Source organism: Mercenaria mercenaria, chromosome 5 (assembly GCF_021730395.1).
Source record: "Mercenaria mercenaria strain notata chromosome 5, MADL_Memer_1, whole genome shotgun sequence".
Classification (NCBI taxonomy): Eukaryota; Metazoa; Mollusca; class Bivalvia; order Venerida; family Veneridae; genus Mercenaria; species Mercenaria mercenaria.
Genome location: NC_069365.1, coordinates 75,199,636 through 75,222,713, shown reverse-complemented (window position 1 = coordinate 75,222,713; position 23,078 = coordinate 75,199,636). Strand labels below are relative to the sequence as shown.

Here is a 23,078-nt window from a genome sequence, read left to right as displayed (position 1 = left end):
CACATTCTTAAAGTCCTATATTTAATCATATTTAATCACTTTATCAACACACATGTTAATTTGTTGTGAAACTCAAAATGCAAATGACAGATAATCTATACTGCATGAAACGAACTGATTATCTCACTGGCTCGATGGCAAGACAAACACACGGATAGAAACTTAAACACCTAAATAATGTTGGCATACTGTGAAATAATTTAATTTCTGGGCACTAACTTTCGTGTTCTCGAGGAGAACGACTATCACTACTGGATGCACATGCCATTAAACGGGTCATGAAATTGGCCTTAATTTTTTCAAAGGTTTTTAACAGAGTTTTAACAGGTCACCATTAAAATTCACCCATTACTTCTTACAATTTAATGGGATTTTCATGACCATAGTTTTAATGCCATACATTAAAAATGACTTTGATGGCCATGAAAAGCTGCTTAAAATAAACCATTAAAATAAGTTAACAGGCTCCTTAAAACTCCATGAAATTTTTTAATTGGCATGAAATTAATGTGCCATTAAAAATTACCCCTTAATTCCCCATTCATTAGTAAAAACTAATGGGGCCATTAATTTTTTAATACTCTGTTAATGGCCTTTAATTATTAAAAAAATAATTAATGGTCTCATTAAATATGTCAGATTCAATTTTAATGGGTTTATTATTTTTTAATTGTGTATCAAATTAAGGGCCGTGAAAATTTGCCTTCAGAATTAGACATCTTAAGATAATCAACTTCATATTAATATTTGCTATATTGATTTAAACTACGTATTACTACACATGTAATAGTATCTATACATATGTACTGTTTTGTAAAATGCTAGAAGAATATAGGTTTCTTCTTTTTTCTCTTATTATTTTGTAATATAAACACATGTAACAGCCTCATACAAGCATTTGTTATACTGTATCCTTATTCTGTCATATGTTCATATGAAAGGAGAAAATAAATGGATATTGTATTGTACTGAGTTGTACTGAGAAGGGTTTACAGGTACCGGTTAAATAGATCAAGTGACCATATGGGTAGTTTTAACTATTCAACATTATAATATTGACAAACATTCTGACCAAGTTTTTATTGGCACAGACATTAGGCATCAGGTGTATTCAAAAAGCAACTGTTGATGACAATGTCAGCGCACAATGGGCAATCACAATTTAGCTCTACTTCAGTATTTTGTGCTCACATGCATGCACTGTACAGCTAAGAGCAAATGTTTGAGGGATTGCATCACAAGTAGCTTCCTATCTCCAATTAAGCGTACCACACTCTTTGATTCGTTGAAACAAAAAAGCGATTGATCTGCCCATGCCCCAAATGCATTTAAATCAGACTGTAAATCTTCACAATTATGTGTACTGTTCACTTCTCTATAAACCTTAGTTTCTACTCAAGAATTTGAAAATCTAAACTAGTCTGAACACATTTATTATGTAAATCCCTTACCCCACCCATTTTCTTATACAAATGCTGATTATTTGGACAAGAAAAACAAAGAACAGAAAAAGTGGCATGCAACAATACGTATTTACCCTTACCAAAATATTGTAGATTGATGTTATCAAATAAATTAATACGTTTCCATCCGACTTTCATTTAAATAAATCTGATTTTTGTAGGAACACAATTTGCCAAACATTTGAAAAAAAATGGCGTAACTGCATCAAGGGGAAATAACTTCAATGCAACTAAATATAACATCATGCTATATTATAGATGATGTGTGCGTAGTAAGTATTTATTGTGATTAAAGTCCATTTTAGAACAATATGAGACTGGAATTATAAGCATTCAATAGGAGAGCAAGCCAAAAACCAAAAAGAAAATATATACGAATCACATTTTACAGAATTTAGGATTTAATGGGCATTACATTGCTGTTAAGGGCCATTAAGTTTACTCTTAAATGAAATCGTACACAACCTGAACATTTAATGGGTATTAAATCAAATTTAAGGGCCATGAATAATCCTGTTAAATTAAAAAAATACATAATTTTACTTTTTTTTCAAAGCCATTAACTATTTAGCTACCAAACTAAATTTTTAATGGCATGATTCATGGTTAAAAATGGGTGTTTTAATGATATTTTAACATGTAGCCCATTAATATTGTGAAACCTTTTAAATAAAGTGATGCAAAAATTAATGGGGTTAATTAATGGTTTTTCCTATTTTAATGGATATTTTACATGGTTTTAAACCATGTTTAATGGTATGTGCATCCAGTAGTGTATTTCGTTGTGAAGTGAGTTCGCGTATTTCAAGTTTAGAACATAAAATGAATTATAATTTCACTTATTTGTTGGCATTAAACTTTGTTGATTGACTCATCCGGGAAATCCACTAAAATTAGTCCCGTTTGAATAGTAGTGATTTCCTTAAAATCCACATTTTACGTTGTAAACCCGACACTAGAGCTATATTAAACTTCCTTGTTATTATCACAGTAAATTAATAAATACCAGAAATGACAATGCCGGAAAAATTAAATTCTGCAGTAACATGGGACTAATTAGATTAGAAAATATTCGGTCTTATGACAGTTGTAACATATAACGTAAGGCAGTCTTCCGTTCTAGAAATCGGTTTGGAAAGCTATTTCGTGAATTAATTCATTCGTTTTATCTTTTCGGTTATCCTTAAGACACTTACCGTACAAACACGTAAAAGTTCTACCAGTAAGAAACTTGATGTTTTACTAGTTTTCACCTACATATTGCTACAAAGAACAAATCTAAAGGGTATTTTTCCTATTTATTAATATATGACGATTGTTAGAAAAGCAGACAAATTGAGCTGGTATCATTTTTCATTTTGCTATAATTATGTAAGGTATAAAATCAATTTATTTTTTTAAATAAAGTTTATTATACTCTTTTCAAATATTTATCCATTTCAGTTGCAATTTATCATTTGAAAATAATTAATTCAAATTTATTTTCGTTGAAATTTTTCTTTAAGTTAAACGTTAATTGGTTTTCATTTCAAAAGGAGTTATAAATGCGCAATAAGTTTTACTATTCTATGCACGTAATTGAATACATTATAGTGTGTTATTGTTAACGATATGAAAGTAGTTTCTATTTGCAATGATATTAGGTTGAAGCACTTGTTCAAATATTGCTGTGCTCTTAGTGATTCTTATAAATGCGACTTGACTTTATTGGCTGATTTTGCTATGGTCACAATGAAAATATAGGAAAGCAGCAAAAATAGCATTCATCAAAGATTTTATATTGTTTGTTATTCTGAAAACCAGCGATAGCTTCAACAAAGAAAACGAAAATAATATAATTGAGCCACGCCATGGGAAAACCAACATAGTGGGTTTGCGACCAGCCTGCGCATCAGGATCCATGCTGTTCGCTCTCAGATCCTATTGCAATTAGAGAAACTGTTAGCGAACAGCAAGGATCCTGACCAGACTGCGCGGATGCGCAGGCTGGTCTGGATCCATGCTGGTCGCAAACCCACTATGTTGTTTTTCTCATGGCACGGCTCATATATAATGCAACTTAAACACTTATGGAGGATAAAAACAAACGTACCTTTATCTGAGTGTGTGAATTTAGTTTTCTAAGCTCAATGTTGTTGTTTTTAATATATTGTTGATTTGGACATTGTAAAATAACGCCTATAGTATATATTATTTGAGGCAGATATTGATATATACTTTTTTCATTACAGTTGACACTTCCTTTTATAAGATGTCACAGATAAGTGCATTTTATCTGTTTAAAGGGGATATTAGATTTCTTATGCAATTTCTTGCTCAAGTGCGCGTCATTTGTCATGTAGATAGTCATAATATTGACAAATAAGTTTTACATATTAGTCTTATAATACTAATACTTGTAATTATCTAATAGTCCGATCAAATACGACCGATATGTTTATGGCGTGTTAAATGACCACTTTTAAGAATTCTGCTTATACATGTAGAAATTAAGGAATTTGAAATCAGAAATTCTAATTTAAGTTTATTACAAGAATTATTTCGGCGGGAAAATTTGCCCTCCACACTCTCTAAGGTCTTCTTTAATCCTAGTTTGTATTGCTCAGACTAAAGGATTTAGCGTTATTCGTAAACACTCTTGTTAAAAATATCGTTGTATTTCAAATGCGCAAATAAATGCACAAGAAGTAACTTGATTCTTATTCATTCAAAAACGTCCTTGTACAGTGAACAGTTAACTTATGGTTTAAATGACACTAGGGTGAATTTTACAAGTTAAAACTAAATAACTCTAAAATAACTATGACGGGTGTTTATTTTGACACGGGACAACTTGAAACGCTTTATTACCTTTATTTGCATAACATTAAGTTTTAACAATAATGCATTTCAAACATTTATCAGTTTAACCAACATGAATAATAAACAAGTTTGTATTTCCAATGAAATGATACATAGATGATGTATATCGAAAATGATGACGGATAAATCAGTATAGTGTATTACAAATGTACAAAGTCGCTGTGCCACCCAAAAAGTGTATTTAATTTTCAATAAGCACGATGAAAGTTCTATATCGGATTACTTGAACTGAAGAAAACTTTCATTTAACGAAAAAAAGGATATTTTGTTTTAAATAGAAAGATCTCATTCGCAACGTAAGTTCAAGGTAGGTTGACTTTTGAATGTACATTATGTGTGCGCCGTTTTGCGATAACTAACGTAAAGGTTTTGCTCCCATTATAGATTCAGATCGGCATGCGCATCCGTAAAGTCTAACCTAGGTCCAAACTGTTCTTTTATCAGTTACAAACAAGAGAGAAAATTGAAAAATGAGAAGTATGAAATTGGGGATAAACAAGCAGTATGGCACTGATCTGGATCCTTGCTTGCTGCAAAGCTGACTATTGGTTTTCGCACAGTGGCTTTTTGGAGAGGTCATCAGACCTCTCCATTGTGCTTACGATGAAAGCAAGACTGTGTTTCAAACCAATATTACGATAGTATCGTTTTAGCATAAATAACAGTAATACAGTCTAAAATTGCCTGGATGCGTACACAATTGAAATTCAATTATGAACCATTGTTAAAATCTTGTGTATAAAAGAGAACTGCAATAATTACGCATATAATGACATGAAATGATATGAACATATAGTCTTCATATGCACAAATGCAAAAGAATTTTTTTTTATGCTACTGCACAGGTATTTAACAGCTTTGAAAAAAATGTCGTCCACAGCAACAGTGGCAATTCTTTTGTACATGGTCAGTTCGGGAAATTCAGGATGCAAAAAGAAACTGTGTGAGAAGCTCAGACTCACACATTGTGCAAAGCGGCTGACCTCTCCTTGGCTTTTTTCTTTAAAGAAGCCACTTGTCTTTTTCATGACTGAAGATGAACTGTTATCTTTAGCTGAAAGTACCGGACAATGATTGAAGCATAAAAACCTAGAGGTCATTGAAAATAACTTAAAATTGCCGTATAGTTCAGATGCTGTGTCAGACAATTCAAGAATTTTGATGTATTAACTTAAAGGTAGTTCTACAGGTTTTGATAAAACAAATTTACAATGTATGATTTGAAATAACCCTGCATTTTAAATGGAGGGGTCTAAATGTTGAACACAACAAATTATCTGGTAATGGTAAATGCTTTTGCTCAGTTATATGAATGATATAACTGGACAACAAAACAACATACAACTACATGCTAAGACCATAAATGTGTCCATACATGTAGGACACCTATGCATAAAGTTTTATCCTTTCAAATGTACACGGTTTGGTCCTTTAGGTACAAAAGTTTTCCCTTTAAAAAGTATAACGTTTGGTCCTTTAAAATCATGAAGCTTATTTTTAAACAAATGTGATGAAGGTAACCATTTTAATGGGAACAAATAATTAAATAATCTTGTAAAAATATTTTAAGGAAATAACAACTACAATGATTATAAGTTTAGATAAAATTCTTTCATATCTGCATTTTAATATTTATTGGCATATCAATTACATTTGCATTCTCAAAACGAAAGGTATATAAAACTTCCTTCTTATTCTTTTTTATGGTAATTATAATCACAACGTCAGCCATATGAAACTATTTCACCACTACTATACTTTTAAAAAAGTAAACAAGATAATCTTATTTCATAGCTGCACAATTATTAGTCAAATAAGTATTAACCAAAACACTTCTTTTCTTTAAATAAGTAAATTGTATTTAACTATTTTCAAATATTTATCTGACTGAATTGCAAATAATAATTTGCAAATCAACAATTTGTTTTCTTTCATGCTGTACTTTAATTGGTTTTCATTTTGAAAAGAGCTGCAAATTAATGCGCAATACCTTTTACCACTTTGTGCAACTACTTGCATGTTTCAAGAGATTGTTAAAGATATTATGAAAGTAGTTTATTTTTGCATTATTATCACGTTTTCTCACATGCACACTACGATGGGTGGTCGGAAAATATCCGGACTTTTTGAATTTTCTCAAAAACTGTTCAATATTTTTCAAAAAATATTTTTGTTCTTTTTCAAAGTATTATCCCCCACCCCTCTTCGTCTAATATACATTTGCCATCTTCATTGGAGCTTTTTTATTCCCTCTGCAAACCATAAAGTAGACCTACTGCTGAGGTACCGATTTACAGCTTAAGTCAAAGCCGCCCTGGTCTCATATTCAATTCCAGCGAGCCTTTTTCCAGTTCTAGAAACAAATGCCGCAGGGGGCAAGGTCTGGTCTGTACGATTAGGGGGACATCAAATGACACAGTAGGTCTACTGTATAAGAGGTAGTACTAGGTGGGGTGTTGTCATGCAAAAGAAGGACAATTTTCTTGCTAGCCTGAGACGAAACTTTTTTTTTCTTCAAAATTACTCCTGAAAAGTATCTAGCAGTCACAGTTTGATCTTTTGGCATGAAATGAGCCAGATGATACTATGTGAATCCCAAAAAGCAACTGCCAGCAGAGGGAGACTGCTTAAACTTCTTAGAAGGCGGGGAACCAGTTCGTTTCCACTGCTTAGACTAAGCTTTTGTTTCAGATTCAGCATAATGAACTTACATTTCATTCACATTGACAATACAGTCCAAATACATATTTTCATTACGGTTAAAAAGCCCAAAATATTCTTTTGCTAACGTCACTCTGATTGCCTTTTGGTCATTAGTCAGCTGTTTCGGTACCAACCTAGCAATAACCTTGCTGTTACCCAATTTTGCGTGTAAAATCTGATGTGCCGACGCATTACCGTTCCTAAAATGATAAGCTACCTACTGCGATGTCACTATGCGATCTTGGCCGACAAAAAAACTCAACATTTGCCACCGTTGTAGGGTCACTGCCTCAGCGGACCTCACTGGCTTAGGCTTGTTCGTCACGCTTGTCCTGTCCTCCCTAAACTGTGAAACCAAGCTATAGAAGGCTGAACGGGATATGCAGACTTTAGAAAAACTTTTCTGCAACCTTTGTCGCAAGGGTTTTCACCCTCTATTACATCTTATACAGAGCTTAGAGTGTGGTGAGCATGGTAGAACACCTACCTTGTTTAAATGCTCAAAAATTTGTGTATAACCACTTCTTATTAAAAAAAACTGGACGATTTATAGGCGATAATATAGTTTTCGCTCATGTTGGTAGCTGCACGTGGAAAGACAGGAGCTATTTTCCGACCGCCTGTCATATATTACTGTGTTCCTTGCGAGTCTTACAAATGCGAGTTGGTTGAATGTATTGATTAATAATCAATAGTTATTCATTATATCATCCATAAACCATAATTTACTACTCCTTGTTATGAAGCAATTAGTACAATAAAAATTCAACATACATAATAAAAGAGTAGGAGGCTGAATATAAAATCGTAAGTAATATTTAGTCTGTTCAATCGTTATCAGTCTTTGTCTATAGTAGAAAAGCAGACCTACTCGCAAAGACAGAGAATTATAGGCATTATTACATGACTCCTTACATAAATCGCCGGTCAATAGTTCGTGCTATTGACCGAAGTATAGTTCAACACTAAATTTTGCTGGTCTAAAGTCCAAACTTTACGAAAAAGTATGAAAATTAATTTCTGATGGCCTGTAATAAAATACATACTTAATGGCCTGCCGGTCAATAGTCAAAAATATTGCCTTTTGAACCTCGAATAATAGTTCTCGCTATTAACCGATATGCCATTCCATAAACGTAGAATATTCAATGTGATAACTATAACAGTATAATGACACTTATGTCAGTTCAGTCCTTTGATCATTAATCTTTAACATCATTAGTGTTCCTTGCTAGCATTGAATTTATCAATTAGTATTCACTCTGTAAAGGGAATGTAAAGAAATGGCTGGATCAAAGGCAACTTTATTAATAAAATATAGGCTGTTTGTTTTATGTTCAAAATCAAGATACCGGAAACTATCTGAAATACTACTTATCGAAGAATGTATGTAGAATTTGTAATTCTAAATCAGCTACCTACCTTCAACAAAACAGAAGAAAACAAATCGTGCAAATTTTTAATGTAATAACTTCAAATGTTTGTTACATTACCAAACTACAGTTGTAATATTGTTACAGTAGACCTTGATTTCGCTATTGATATATAATAGCCTTAAAACCAATAATTTCTCAATAAAAAAGCAAACGACCTTTAAGTTAGTGTTCTTATCATTTTCACTAAATTAAAATTAGCTTGCTGGCGGCAACTGATGTTGCCTTTACAACCAGTGCAGACCAAAATCAGGCTGGTCATGGTCTGCACTGTTCGCTATTCGGTCAGTAAATGTTCACTGAACACCCCCTCGAATAATAAATGATATTGCCCAAATTGAATGATGGACCAGTTCATTTAAGAAATTTAACAGACTAAGGATTAAAATATATTTTATATAAAAAAAAACAGCGGGTAAACCAATACATCAGTATCTTTAGCTGGTGAGTGATAAATACCCAATCGTACTCTTCGTTTAAATGGGTCAGCAGTGTTGTTGTACTTATAAAATAGACTGGCCCGGTTTATAGGTTGGTCAGGGCTACGGATATGCGATATGTATTGTATTTTGTCATCATTATTGAGCACGGATCCTCTTCAGTTTGGAACCATCCATGTTTACAAACACGTTTGTTTATTTTATGAGGAGTATGTAAAAGTGCAGAGTGCATGCACGTTTCGTAGCTTAAAGTGTACAGTGACAAATGTGGCCGTGTATCTTTTTAAAGATACTTCTTGTTTTGTTTTAGCTGTGCAACTTGTGAAAATATTGCAATTAATGACCACTCGAAGAATGCATGAAAATACTATCTATAACTATACTAATACTATACCATGTTTTGTTATGGTTTCTACCAAATATATCAGTTAAATAACCGCATAGCACCAATAACGCAAAATCATTACTTCGCGAGGATTATATTTGGAAACAGATAAACTATTCAATAGGAATTTTAGATATTTCTTTTAATACGTTATAGCACATTATCTCTGCTTCTGTTTTGAAAATAGTTTCAAAATATTCAGAGTTCAAATTATTTCGCATTCAGGTGTAGTTCTGTAACAGCGAAACTTCTAAAATAAAACGCCCAGTTTAAAATACTGAAAAATTAAAATACAATTTAGAGTTACTCCAATAAAATTCTGGAAAAAAAAAACATGAAAGAAAAAGCTTTTTTCTGTCAGACTCTCCTAGATGCGCTACATTTTGTATTTTCAGCTTCTTGATCAAATGAAAGGGCTTTTATTGAAAAAGCTGTTCAGGATTTAACAAACAATCTTTATAAATAACTAATTTAATGGCATTGAGTTGATGAATATGGTGTGTATCGTCTTCGCAATATTTACAGAAAAACTAAATGCTAGTCACTTTGCAAAAATAACTTAAAATTGTTTTTCAGTGAAGAATTTTTAACTTATATAAAAACACCACTTTTCTTAAAGTTTTCCGTTATCAAACATGTATTGTATTGTATCCTGATGCGGGTTCATCATTTGTCAGAATTGCACGGGATTTGAATGATAAACTTTAAGCAAACGTAATAACATGAATAGTGTTGAAGAACAAAACACTCAGATGTTTTTATATTATTGGCAAATTAGCCATGATTCGCTAACGCAATTCGTGGATTGCCGATCATATTAATATGTTATTAAATTTGCATGAACTCCGGTAAAATAATTTCATTTCTAATTGTTGATGGTTGATAAAACAGCTATCTACATCCTGTATTTAAGGCGCAGTAAATAAACAATATGTTCTCTCTAGTACAATTATGGTTATTCTTTTCTGATTTAATTTGGACGGAAACAAATAATTCATATGCACCTACACTTCCAACTGAAATAGATACTTCATTAACGGCACCTGTCATAGCTGACCCTATCATTATGTGTTTCATTATCACTGTCAGACTGGGAAAGACTTAATAATGTGTTAGCAATTGTTTTGTATTGTAACCATGGGAAATATGTTTCGACTGCATAGCAGTGGTTTGGTTGATTAATTTTGTATTGATACTGTCTAGCTAAAACTGTTTTCATTTCAATAACTATTGCATATAATTGTACAAGATAACCGAACAACCTGCGTGTAATTAATCACTACAGTGACATTCTTTTGAAGGTTGCTTAATTATAAAATTATTAAAACGTTTAAAATATTGATAAAATATTATGTTACGTAAATAACAAGTTGAAATCTGATTTTTAAGAATTACCATTAACATGATGTGTGTTGCATGCAGAATCGTGACTGCATGCGGCAGCGGTAAATCATTATACATTTTTTTGCGTATTGACATAACAACTCGAAACTGTTAGGAATATTTATACAGTACCGTGTTAATTTAAAGGTTGAATTATTAATTTCAGTATTGTTTTGTCCTATTTCATATAAACATTTAATGATGATGAAATTTACTTATGTGTATTAATGTTCTTGTTTAGTCATGCCAGTGTTGAACTTAATTTCCTTTTCAAAGGCTTTTTTATGTGATTTTCTATTGCAGAAAAAGCAAAACGTCCAGTTCCTTTGAAAAAGTAAATGAAAATGGATAAATATCGCAATATTCTATGACCTATTGCCACACGGCTTTTGGAGTTTTTGAATTGATTGTCAGCATTCATACTGTCCAGAGTCATTTACAGACTTTATTGTCAACGAATGGAGTATGGCTTATGGAAAAGGATTGCTATTTTCGTCTTGGATCTTCATGTGTGTGTGCATTCCGATTTTTGGAGAAACTTACAATAAAACAATGTGAGTAAAATATTAAGATGTTATTCAAAATATGCCTTCTTTTTCTTATCACCTTCGTCTATCTTTAGTTTGCATACACAAATAGTGGCACCAAAGCAATGAGCAGAATGATTAGATCTTTCTTCAAGCTTCTGAAGCTTGTTACAGACATATTTTTATGGACCTGCTCCCTTGCTATGGTCTATAGTTGGTGCGAAAATGAATTATAGTGTGTCGCTATTGTCTAACTAAACAATCAAAGAACAGTTTATACACATTTGTTACGTTTAAGAAAAATAATAACATACGCTGATGCTAAAAAGCAGTCACAAAACAGTTTGTTAACATTATTTCAAGAAAAAACATCTTACGCTGTTGCTATAAAGCAATCACAAAACGCTGTTGTTATAAAGCAATCACAAAACAGTTTGTTAACATTATTTTAAGAAAATAACATCATACGCTGTTGGTATAAAGCAATCACAAAACGCTGTTGTTATAAAGCAATCACAAAACAGTTCGGAAACATTATTTCAAGAAAATAACATCATACGCTGTTGCTATAAAGCAATCACAAAATAATTTTTTAACAAAGAAAATAACAGCATACGTTGTTGGTATAAAGCAATCACAAAACAGTTTGTTAACATTATTTTAAGAAAATAACAGAATACGCTGTTGCTGTAAAGCAATCACAAAACAGTTTTTTAACAAAGAAAATAACAGAATACGCTGTTGTTATAAAACAATCACAAAACAGTTCGTTAACATTATTTTAAGAAAATAACAGCATACGCTGTTGCTATAAAGCAATCACAAAACAGTTTGTAAACATTATTGAACATTTAAAAAAAAATAGTAACATACGATGTTGCTGTAAAGCAATCACAGAACAATTGTAGACGCTATAGAGCTTTTAAGAAATATCATAATAATATACAAGGCAGCTATGATTTTTGTCTTTTTGTGTTTGCTTGTTTAGGTCTACCATCCTAAGTGATATATTTATGGGCTATGACAAGAAACTCCCTCCCAAGCACGACAGGGGTAAGGTTTGATTATTACACTACTAACAGAAATCCTTTGTATATTGCTTCATTTTCTGTTCTAATATTATCGTTCTTGTTATTGCTGTTTGTTATTAACTATTTTGTACCATCGTTTATTGATGTACTTTCTCAAGTTAATTTTATAGAGCAAAAACTGATCAGATGGTATTTAAAACAGATTTCAGTTTAGTCCAATAATTAAAGTAGTAAACATGTCAACACCAATTTGATTTAAGATTTCACTTTATTAAAGTAGCTTGCAAGTTAAACTATATTTATTTAGAATCTAAATTTGTATCATGTGAGACATTTCCGTATTGCTGTTTTATTAGTCCCCTACTGGTTAAAAACCAGTTTCGGGGACTATAGGAATGCGCTTTTCCGTCATTCCGTCATTCTGTCATTCCGTCCGTCCGCAATTTCGTGTCCGGTCCATAACTCTTTTATCCATGAAGGGATTTTATTATTACTTGGCACAAATGTTCCCCATGATGAGACGACGTGTCATGTGCAAAACCCGGACCCCTACCTTAAAGGTCAATGTCACAATTGGAGGTCAAAGGTCAACAGGGCTTTTTTCCTGTCCGGTCCATAACTCTCCCATCCATGAAGGGATTTTAATATCACTTGGCACAATTGTACCTCATAATAAGGTGATGTGTCATGCACAACTTTCAGACCCCTGGCTCAAAGGTCAAGGTCACACTTAGTAGTCAAATGTTAACATGGCATGAACAGGGTCTGTTTCGTGTCCGGTCCATAACTCTTTCATCCATGAAGGGATGTTAATATTACTTGACACAAATGTTTCCCATGATGTGATGACGTGTCATGCGCAAAACCCGCACCCCTAACGCAAAGGTCAAGGTCACAATTGGAGGTCAAAGGTCAACAGGGCTTTTTTCCTGTCCGGTCCATTACTCTCTCATCCATGAAGGGATTTTAATATCAATTGGTAAAATTTTACGTTATAATATGACGATGTGTCATGCACAACTTTCAGACCCCTAGCTTAAAGGTCAAGGTCACACTTAGTAGTCAAATGTTAACATGGCATGAACAGGGTCTGTTTCGTGTCCGGTCCATAACTCTGTCATTCATTAAGGGATTTCAATATTACTTGGCGCAGATGTTCTCTATGATGAGACGACGTGTCATGCACAAATCCCGGAGCCCTTGCTCAAAGGTCAAGGTCATACTTAGAGGTCAAAGTTCTAATTCAAGAATGACTTTGTCTGGAGCATTTCTTCTTTATGCATGGAATGATTTTAATGTAACTTGGCACAAATGTTTACCACCATGAGACAAATTGTCTTGCGCAAGAACCAGGTCGCTAGGTCTAAGGTCAAGGTCATACTTAGAGGTCAAAGGTCAAATTCAAGAATGACTTTGTCCGGAGCATTTCTTCTTCATGCATGGAGAAATTTTGATGTAACGTGGCACAAATGTTCACCACCATGAGGCACACTTTTTTAGAATTACTTCCCTTTGTTGTTACTATAAATAGATTACATTGTAACTTTTTATTACTGGCCGTAGGGAAAAATCGATACCACTTTTCTGTGGTACAACATGCATGTTACATCCAATATTTAGGTGTATTTTGATCTATCTCTACCTAGTAAAGATTTTCTTGTGGACTTACATTTTATATATATATATATATATATATATATATATATATATATATATTTCACTTTGTTGTTACTATAAATAACTTTTATGATAACTTTTTGTATACTGGCCAAAAAAATTCCAAAATGAAAACAACTGTACGTTTTTATATATGCAAATTTTAATCCAAGTGCTTTGTTATATTATATTGTATATATAGTACAATATTGTTTATACATCATTGACAGATATCAGTTCATTATGTTATACTGCAGTAGAGAAAATTAGTAGCCTTCCAGTAGGGGACTTTGTATTGCATGGCAATACTTCATTTACTTGTTTAATTGGGTTTACCTCGTTTTCAGTTGGCAATGATAGACAGGTCAGGGTCACTGTGAATATATTCGTCAATTCTATGTTCTCTATCAGCGAAGCAAATATGGTACACCCTTTTTTGTCCTCAGTAGATATAGTTTCAAAACACTCACGTTAAAATGAAAATAATGTTAACATTATTACAATACTTATTCTAACTTATGCAGAATGTTCTAACTATGCAGAATGTAAAGCCTATATAAAATTTAGTGATTTCTAAATGGTATTTCAAACGAAATGCGATGATTTTTATTTTGTGTACTATTATTAAATTATATTCATGTCAACCGATTCCTGAGACCAGCCTCAGCAACCAGCATAAGTATGCCAAATTTCATGATCATTTTATAGAATTATTGGATAATATGTCTTACTTTTTAGATCGTTCTCGATATTCAGTTATCCTCTGACCAAGAAACCTGTAATTTGGAAGCCGATATTCCTGTTTAATGCATGTACTAATTTCCTTTTGTTCCTCAAGGACTATTCAATGAGTCTGTTCTTACGGGAACGTTGGTTAGATGAAAGGCTGAAGTATGAGGACACCATTAACATAACAAGATTGGAGCTTGATAAATCCCTATTCGAAGACGTTTGGATGCCTGATATGTATATACTGAACGAGAAGGCTTCCGATTTTCACGAGGTGACAATACCAAATAAATTGATACATGTATATCCGGACGGGGCAGTCCAGTACAGTGCAAGGTAAACCCAAAATGTGTTCTTAAATGGCACCTTTAATGTATATTAGTGGTTATTCACGGACAGTGTAACATCAAAAATGTTTTGCAAGGGATTCATTTCGATTTATTCAATAATTATCCGTGTTCGCGAAAGGAAATACCCGTGAAAGTAGTATTAATTATTGTTATAAATGACCTACTCGATACGAAATAACTTTAAGCCTATTTTACAGTATATATATTGGAACATGTTTTGTACTGTGTATTTATTACCAAAAAAGAAGTGTTAAGAAATGTGTTTATATATTTGAGTTCCCTCACGAATAAAAACTCATTCAATATGACATGTACGTTAATATCAATTTTTAATTGACTGAAGAAATAATTGGTAGATTTTTTTAAACTATTTGCTAGATGTTGGTATCAAACACGTGGATGTCTTAAAGCTAATAAAAATATGTATTATTGACGAACAAGTGGTACTTTTATTAATGAATGCTCTGGAATTATGACTAATTCCTGCCTCCTTACAGCTTCTTGGTCATTCATTTGTTGCAAAATATTTGTTCTGCGTAATTGAAATATGTTCAAATGGTTCAAACCTTGTCTTCTTGTGCAGTAATTCTATGTCACATAAATGGCGCTTTACTTTTTTCTTCATTACAATGTACATTAAACTATTTACAGGGTAACCGGATCATTTTCATGTTTGATGCACCTACAAAAATATCCGTTTGATAAGCAGGCTTGCCATTTCGAAGTAGAAAGCTGTGAGTTGAGTTGTTTAGATCTCCTCCGAAAGTGTTATCTTTCTTTTGTGTGTTTTATTTTTCATTAAGCTGATAAGGATGATTAGTGCTGAATGATCAATAACCTGGAACTGGAAAAAATAGTGTCATTTTGTTTCGCATTTTCTGTCATAAAAGAGCTGACATATATATCTAGAAATGTTTTAGTACATTATCCGTTTGAGGAAACTTTTTAAAAAGTCAGTTAGTAAAATAAACGTGGTTCTTCTACGACAGATCTATTCTAAAATCTAGTATTAAACCCGTTATAAATTTTATCTCCATAAAAGATGCTTAATCTTTCTTACGTGTTTCAAAAGCATATGTGCATGTTTAACCGGAAAGGTTATTTCAGATGGTCACAGTACAGAGACGATGAAGTTTGTTTGGAGTGATGGTGCGGTGTCAATGGCTGAAAATATTGAATTTCCTCAATTTACTATTGCGGAAATAAAGCCATATTCATGTGAAAAAAATTATTACGGAAGTAAGTTTGTACCTTCCTTATTTGCTCTTTTCCTTTAAATATCAACTCGTTCATTAGCAGAATAAGATGTAATAGTAATATAACTTTTTGCTTTTTGAAAATGTAGAAACTGGCTATATTTTTACAGAAGCCAACCAGCTGGCTTACCTAAGGTTGGTATTTTTATCTTGGAGCGAACCTATTGCCTGAAACAATTCTCGGAGGGGCCTCTTTATTCTTTCTCCACCATAAAATGCTAGAAAAGTCGCAATGTGATATATACTGTGTCGATAGGACTCCAAACCACAAACATATTTGTACACTTAGATATAATTTATTACAGTTTTGAATGTTCTATAATAATAGTTCTTGTATTGGAAGAGTTTTATTCTTTACTTGATGCCTGTGAATAATTCAAGTTAAAAAAAATCTGTGAGACTATATAGTAAACAATAAGAAAACCTCCTCAAAGCAATTCATATCTCATTCTTCATTGTTACCTTAGGTGACTGTTGGTGATTTCAATCAGAAAGTCAAAATAACATTATTGTTGAAATAAATTGATAGATAACAGTATTGTTAACTGAAATTGAAATCTTCAATACATGCCGCATACAATACCTCATTTCAATGGAAAAGATAATAAGAAAAACATACTGTATTGATGCTATCCATAGCTTATCCCTTTATTACAAAGAAATATATAACAGCAATATACTATAATGTGAAAGTTTTATATTGTCTTTTTGTCTTTCTTCTTTCAGTTGTGTATCCCTGTATTGGAGTAAAGTTTATTTTGGAAAGAAATTACGCCTACTACTTGATACAAATATACGTGCCAAGTATTCTTATTGTGATATTATCCTTTGTGAACTTCTGGTTGGACTGTACGTCAGTTCCCGCTCGAATCTCACTCGGTCTCTTGACTGTGCTCACTATGACTACACAGAGTGCTGGTGCAAGAGCCAACCTGCCACGTGTGTCATACGTAAAGGTAAGGTATTAGAGAGACTGGTATGATAAGTTCAAGATTTAAACAACTTTATGGCAATGGAAAATGAAATAAGTGGAGCAAGCTATTGGTTGCGCTGCATTTCAGCGGCCAGCCCAAACCAAAAAAACCTCAAATCATAGCAATTAAATATCTGGCTGTAAAACAGTTATTTGTTTGTTTTTTTTTTCTTGTTTTTTTTGCATTTAGCGCATATTCTAGAAGTTTATATGTTTGTTTGCCTAAAATCTTTATGTAACATTTCTGTTGGTACTTTTTGGAGACCTAATATAGTGAAACCTATGGAAGCCCTGGAGGGACAATTGATTTCCGTACTTCCCACTTCTGACTTTTAACTTTTGCACTTCTCACTTCCAACTTCTTGACTTCCTACTTCCTACTTCCTACTTCTAACTTCCACACTTCTGACTTCTAACTTCCACACTTCTGACTTCCAACTTCCTGACTTTCGACTTCTGGTTTCCAACTTCAACACTTCCGACTTCTTGCCTTCTTACTTCCTTCTTCTAACTTCTGACTTCTAACTTCCTTACTTCTAACTTCCAACTTCTTGACTTTTGACATCTGATTTCCAACTTCAACACTTTTTACTTCAGACTTTTTTACTTCTTACTTCCATCTTCTAACTTCCGCACTTCTGACTTCTAACTTCCGCACTTCTAACTTCCTGACTTTCGACTTCTGATTTCCAACTTCCACACTTCTTACTTCCGACTTCTTGACTTCTTACTTCCCTTTTCTAACTTACGCACTTCTGACTTCTAAATTCCACACTTCTGACTTCTAACTTCCACACTTCTGACTTCCAACTTCCTGACTTTAGACTTCTGATTTCCAACTTCAACACTTCCGACTTCTTTCCTTCTTACTTCCTTCTTCTAACTTCCGCACTTCTGACTTCTAACTTCCTTACTTCTAACTTCCAACTTCCTGACTTTTGACATCTGATTTCTATCTTCAACACTTTTTACTTCCGACTTTTTTACTTCTTACTTCCATCTTCTAACTTCCGCACTTCTGACTTCTAATTTCTGCCTTTCTAACTTCTAACTTCCTGACTTTCAACTTCTGATTTCCAACTTCCACACGTCTTGCTTCCGACTTCTTGACCTCTTACTTCCCTTTTCTAACTTCCGCACTTCTGACTTCCACACTTCTGACTTCTAACTTCTTGACTTCCGACTTCCAACTTCCGCACTTGTCTTCTGACTTCCAATTTTCCCTCTTTGGAAGTCGGAAGTAAGAAGTGTGGAAGTCAGAATTGCGGAAATTAGAAGTCAAAAGTGCGAAAGTTAGAAGAAGGAAGTAAGAAGTCAAGAAGTGGGAAGTAAGACGTAAGGAAGTTGGAAATCAGAAGTTGGTAGTCAGAAGTGCGGAAGTTAGAAGTCAGAAGTTTGGAAGTTAGAAGTAGGAAATAGGAAGTCAAGAAGTTGGAAGTGAGAAGTGCAAAAGTTAGAATTCAGAAGTGGGAATTACGGAAATTAATTGTCCCTCCAGGGATTCCATAGAAACCGAAATGACAACCTAAAGTTTTCTTTCGATTTACATATTCTCAGTAAGCTGCATTTTCGTCCACAAATTTCCTGAACAACCGTCAAAAATATGTAATTGCATGGTAATAACCCATTGCCATTAAGAGAAGTAAAGGTGATCAGTGTGCTTCATTGACCAATATTCTACTGTTGTTTTACAGGCAATAGATGTTTATATGGCAACTTGCCTTGCCTTTGTATTCCTTGCATTGCTAGAGTTCGCATACGTTAATGTATTAACTCGAGCTGAAAACAGAAAACCATCAGAAAAGGAACACAGAGGCAATAAAGATGAGGACGATACAGCAGAAACGAAGTTGTCCAATGGTTCTTGTGAGCAGAGCGGTAAACCAATTCAAACGGCTGATGTAAGGGAAACGATGTTTTTTTTATTCTGGCCGCAATTAACATTATAAAATCGAATTTTCTAAAGCTAACGTAATACACCATGTTAGCATGCTTAGTACTGATAATTCCGATAGAAACCTTAGATCTGAACGTTAAAACAGCTCAATTTCCCTTAGCAATCAAGGACTCCAAACTTACAATATCGATAAGCCATACCAAGTAGGGCATGTATGTTGTATTCGTAATTAGTCTAGTCCAACACCATTGGTAACAAAGCATTATAAAAAATGAAAACGACCCCCCCCCCCCCCCCCCCCCCCCCCCCACCCAGCCCCCCTCCGCCTTTGAGGTTCTTCATTAGTATTCACACATGTTCCCAACTGCTTCAAAATCAATTACTTGAACAAACAAACTGTTTTTTTCTATATCTTATATAATTGTCTATTAAAGTTGGGGATTCTATTAGGGGCATACTTTCTATACCTGGGAGCTTTTAATAACTGAAAGTTTTCGTAATCGTTTTATGCCAGTTGCTCTAGGTTTTTCATGAATCTGATTATGTAATTTATCACATTTGCTGAAAAACATGGAATGAAATTTATGATGGAAAATAATAAATGACAAAATAAATGTTACCATATTGAAATCAAATAATTTATGGTTACAAAATGCAAAAACTCGTTAATATAAATCTCGATAATCTCATAAGGTTCAGGTAAAATTTACTAATCTATGTTGCGATGTATTTTACACTTATCAAAGACAATAGAGTACGTGAACATTTGGTTAGTTAATGGTCTAGTACAAGCTTATGCAAAAAAGACACTTCTCACTTTTATTGAGATTATTAGGAGCTTAACAAAACGATCCCTCTTTCAGTAAACATTTAACAATAGTGGTGTTTGTCTGTTGATGGAAGAGCAAGTCTAGAGGACAATTTTTCAGGTGTTTATTTAATTTATTTTATGTTTTAGGTATCTGTTTCAATAACCAGCAAAGGAAAGAGATGTTCATGCTTCCAGCGATTGTCGGGTGTGGGAAGAGCGCGTCTGGTGGACAAGGTGTCTCGTGTCCTTTTTCCGGCCGTGTTCACTGTTTTCAACATTATATACTGGATTTATTATTTCACGTGGAATCCAGAATTTGAAAATTTTGACATATAAGAAATGTTATTCTTGCATACCAGACAGGATTTTACTGGGTTTTTTTGCCGGTGATGGAACAAATCGCCCTACACCCGGACTTTAAGACGACTCGCATGTTTTAAATCATGAATAATTAAGGATATTCATACGCTTTTATAATAAGATAGTGCTGGAAAGAAAAGCATTTGTTTTCTTTTAATTCTTTATATTAAGTGAAGAAAACGGTATGCAATTAAAAGAATCTACCCCTAGCTGAAGGTACGGATGGAAATGTCTGTTGAACTTCGTTACCGCCTAAACATTTACCCTCGAGCCAGATATTTTCATCCACACCTTCAACCAGTGGATTCAAAGTGTTTCAGCTTGAATTTACGGCACATTGAAATCTTTGTCAAATTGCCAGATAGTTTTATTTTCATTGCATCTAAACAATTTAAATGATATTCATGATAAATAAAGCTCTCTGAATGCCACAATATTTGAGTAATTAATCATTGTTTATACATTTCTATAGATTTAATTCATTGTGAGGCGTCTGCTTTGATGCACTTTATCAAAAGCCTTTTTTTAATCCACCTGTGTTTCAATGCATATCCTTCACATACAGTACGATTAACGTTGTGTGTTTTGTAAGTAAATTTCGGAATCGACGTTCTTGCTTGTCTGCTATGCCATCACTTACGTTCACAACAAATTTCAGTTTTATGTTAATGCGAGTAATAAAATTGTTGTAACCAGTTGTTTAAGAAATAACATTTATTTTATGCTAACTAATGAAATATTGTATTCTGTCAGTTAAATATTTCATATCTCATCACTCACACTGTGAAAATAAGAAATCTATATTTTCACACTGTGAGAGATATAGCTCCGCCCCCTCATACATTGTGTATGAATTTTTAATTATTTGCTTAAAACAGGGTGAAAATTGTAGTCGCACTTTGTTCTTTATAGTATATTTCTCGATTCAAATCATTTTACTTAATAAGAATTTCATAACGTAATGCAGCAAAAATAAAATAAAATGGAACTTTATTACTACTTCGATTTTAACTGCATATAAAGATTTATTTCTACATCCTGGCGTTATCCCCTCGATATGTGTCTGTTGAGTTTGGTTTCTTTTCCAGCGCACCTCTAAGGCGTTTAACCATATGACGTAATAATTTAAGAGTATAAAAAGTGGTTATTGCGTTATAACATCATAATTCCTATATTCTTTTCTTACTATGCAAATCAGTCGGGGTCGTGTTAGAATAATGTGTAATGTGCCATATCTTACACGTTTGATAATTATATCAGTGCAATATAATACATTTATAATTATGTTTCTATCAAAGTTCAGAAAGAAAACATACAAATCAGGGGGAACTCTATACTGGTTTTGAATTCCATGACGTAATTTCTTACTTCTTGGTATCCTGTTACATTTTTATATAATGTTTTAAAATGGTCACTTATCTCTGATAAACCTATTTTACTATATATGTATGATATATTTTTATAGAAATAAAAGTTTAAAAGGTTAGATTTGCTTTTAATTATTGGTATTATGTTTGTTTGTTTCTTTCTTTGTTTGATATCTAGCGCAGTTTTTCAGCGGTATTTAAATGGAAAGACAAGGTTGCTGTTATGTTAAGGCCATCTGCTAAGATTTCTTAAATCATTCAAAGAAATGAAAAAATTTTCAAAATCTGTTTAAAATGAGGAAGTTATGAGCGTTTAAATATCTCATCAAAAATGGCAGCCATTTTGTTTCCATAACAACAAAAAATGGCGAATATATTAAATTTCTACACACATATTTTAACTTTATTTACTTATGTAATTGTGTCGGTGCGACGTTATACCCAACAAAATAAATAAATAAATTATTTCTGTAAAATAGTTTCTCAAATTTTCCAGCTATAATGAAAGAAATTAAAATGTTTATTAAAAGGTCTTTTTTGCTAAATTACGAATTCAGCAGTGTCTTAATGACGTCACAAACACACTGAAAGATAAATGACTGCAAAATAAGTGTCTTTATCAGTTGTTGCGGAGAACATACGTCTCGGCCTTAAATTATTATATGGACAGAAAATATGACAGATATATCTGGCCTTGCTGTGACCTTTGTCGCCAGACCCCATATACTCCTTCTTACATCGTCTCATTGCCACCTAACTATATACATGTACCAAGATCGAAGTCAATACCTTTGATGGTTAGTAAGTCATGCACCGGACACAAAATATGAATGACATATTTGACCTTTGTGACATTGACCTTGGACCTATCAATCTGGTTCAGGTGTTCTGCACATTGTCTTGTCACCAGCTACTACTTTTACAACTTTAAAGTCAATATCTTGAATATTTAATAAATAATGCTCCGGGCACGTAAAAATGAGGGTCAAAATTGACCTTTGAGCTTTATTTGTGACCTTGACCTTTAGTTTATTTTAGGTCGATTGTGAAGGAAGTTCTACAACTTATATTAATCACTCTCGACACCTCATTCCTGATGAAATCCATCGCCACGAGGGTAAGAGAGAAGAGGCCAGTTTCCCCTTTTTGATGCCTAGCGCCAAGCAAGGGAGCTCTGGTACCATTTTCCACGTCTTTAGTATGATCGAACACACGACCTCCAGCACTCGAAGCGGACGCTCTACCACTAGGCTATCGAGTCAGTATTGACCTTGACCTTTGACCTAGCCACCTGATTTATGTCCTCTGCACATTGCCTCATCGCAATCTATCAATGTGCCAACTTTAAAATCAATAACTTGAATAGTTACAAAGTTATATTCCGTGCATGACATATAACGGACGGACAGACACACGCGCCATCTCACGAAAAACGTCCGCTTTTTTCCAAAA

At 33.3% G+C, this 23,078-nt stretch overlaps 1 protein-coding gene across 2 annotated transcripts in view; it reads left to right on the top strand.

The window, feature by feature from the left end:
* Positions 1 to 21,745, top strand: part of LOC123557652 (glycine receptor subunit alpha-2-like) — a 30,442-nt gene extending 8,697 nt beyond the window's left edge. Inside the window, exons 1-10 of one of the 2 annotated variants that reach the window (XM_045349261.2) lie at positions 4,225 to 4,632; positions 10,973 to 11,223; positions 12,185 to 12,249; positions 14,231 to 14,307; positions 14,722 to 14,948; positions 15,614 to 15,696; positions 16,070 to 16,201; positions 16,945 to 17,174; positions 18,886 to 19,092; positions 20,047 to 21,745. In XM_045349261.2, the coding sequence (XP_045205196.2) occupies positions 11,135 to 11,223; positions 12,185 to 12,249; positions 14,231 to 14,307; positions 14,722 to 14,948; positions 15,614 to 15,696; positions 16,070 to 16,201; positions 16,945 to 17,174; positions 18,886 to 19,092; positions 20,047 to 20,235 (1,299 nt within the window). In that variant the 5' untranslated portion in view covers positions 4,225 to 4,632; positions 10,973 to 11,134 and the 3' untranslated portion in view covers positions 20,236 to 21,745. Of the gene's footprint in view, positions 1 to 4,224; positions 4,633 to 10,972; positions 11,224 to 12,184; positions 12,250 to 14,230; positions 14,308 to 14,721; positions 14,949 to 15,613; positions 15,697 to 16,069; positions 16,202 to 16,944; positions 17,175 to 18,885; positions 19,093 to 20,046 lie in introns of those variants that run through there. The other variant, XM_045349262.2, reaches the window with a different exon arrangement.
* The last annotated feature ends 1,333 nt before the right edge of the window (positions 21,746 to 23,078 follow it).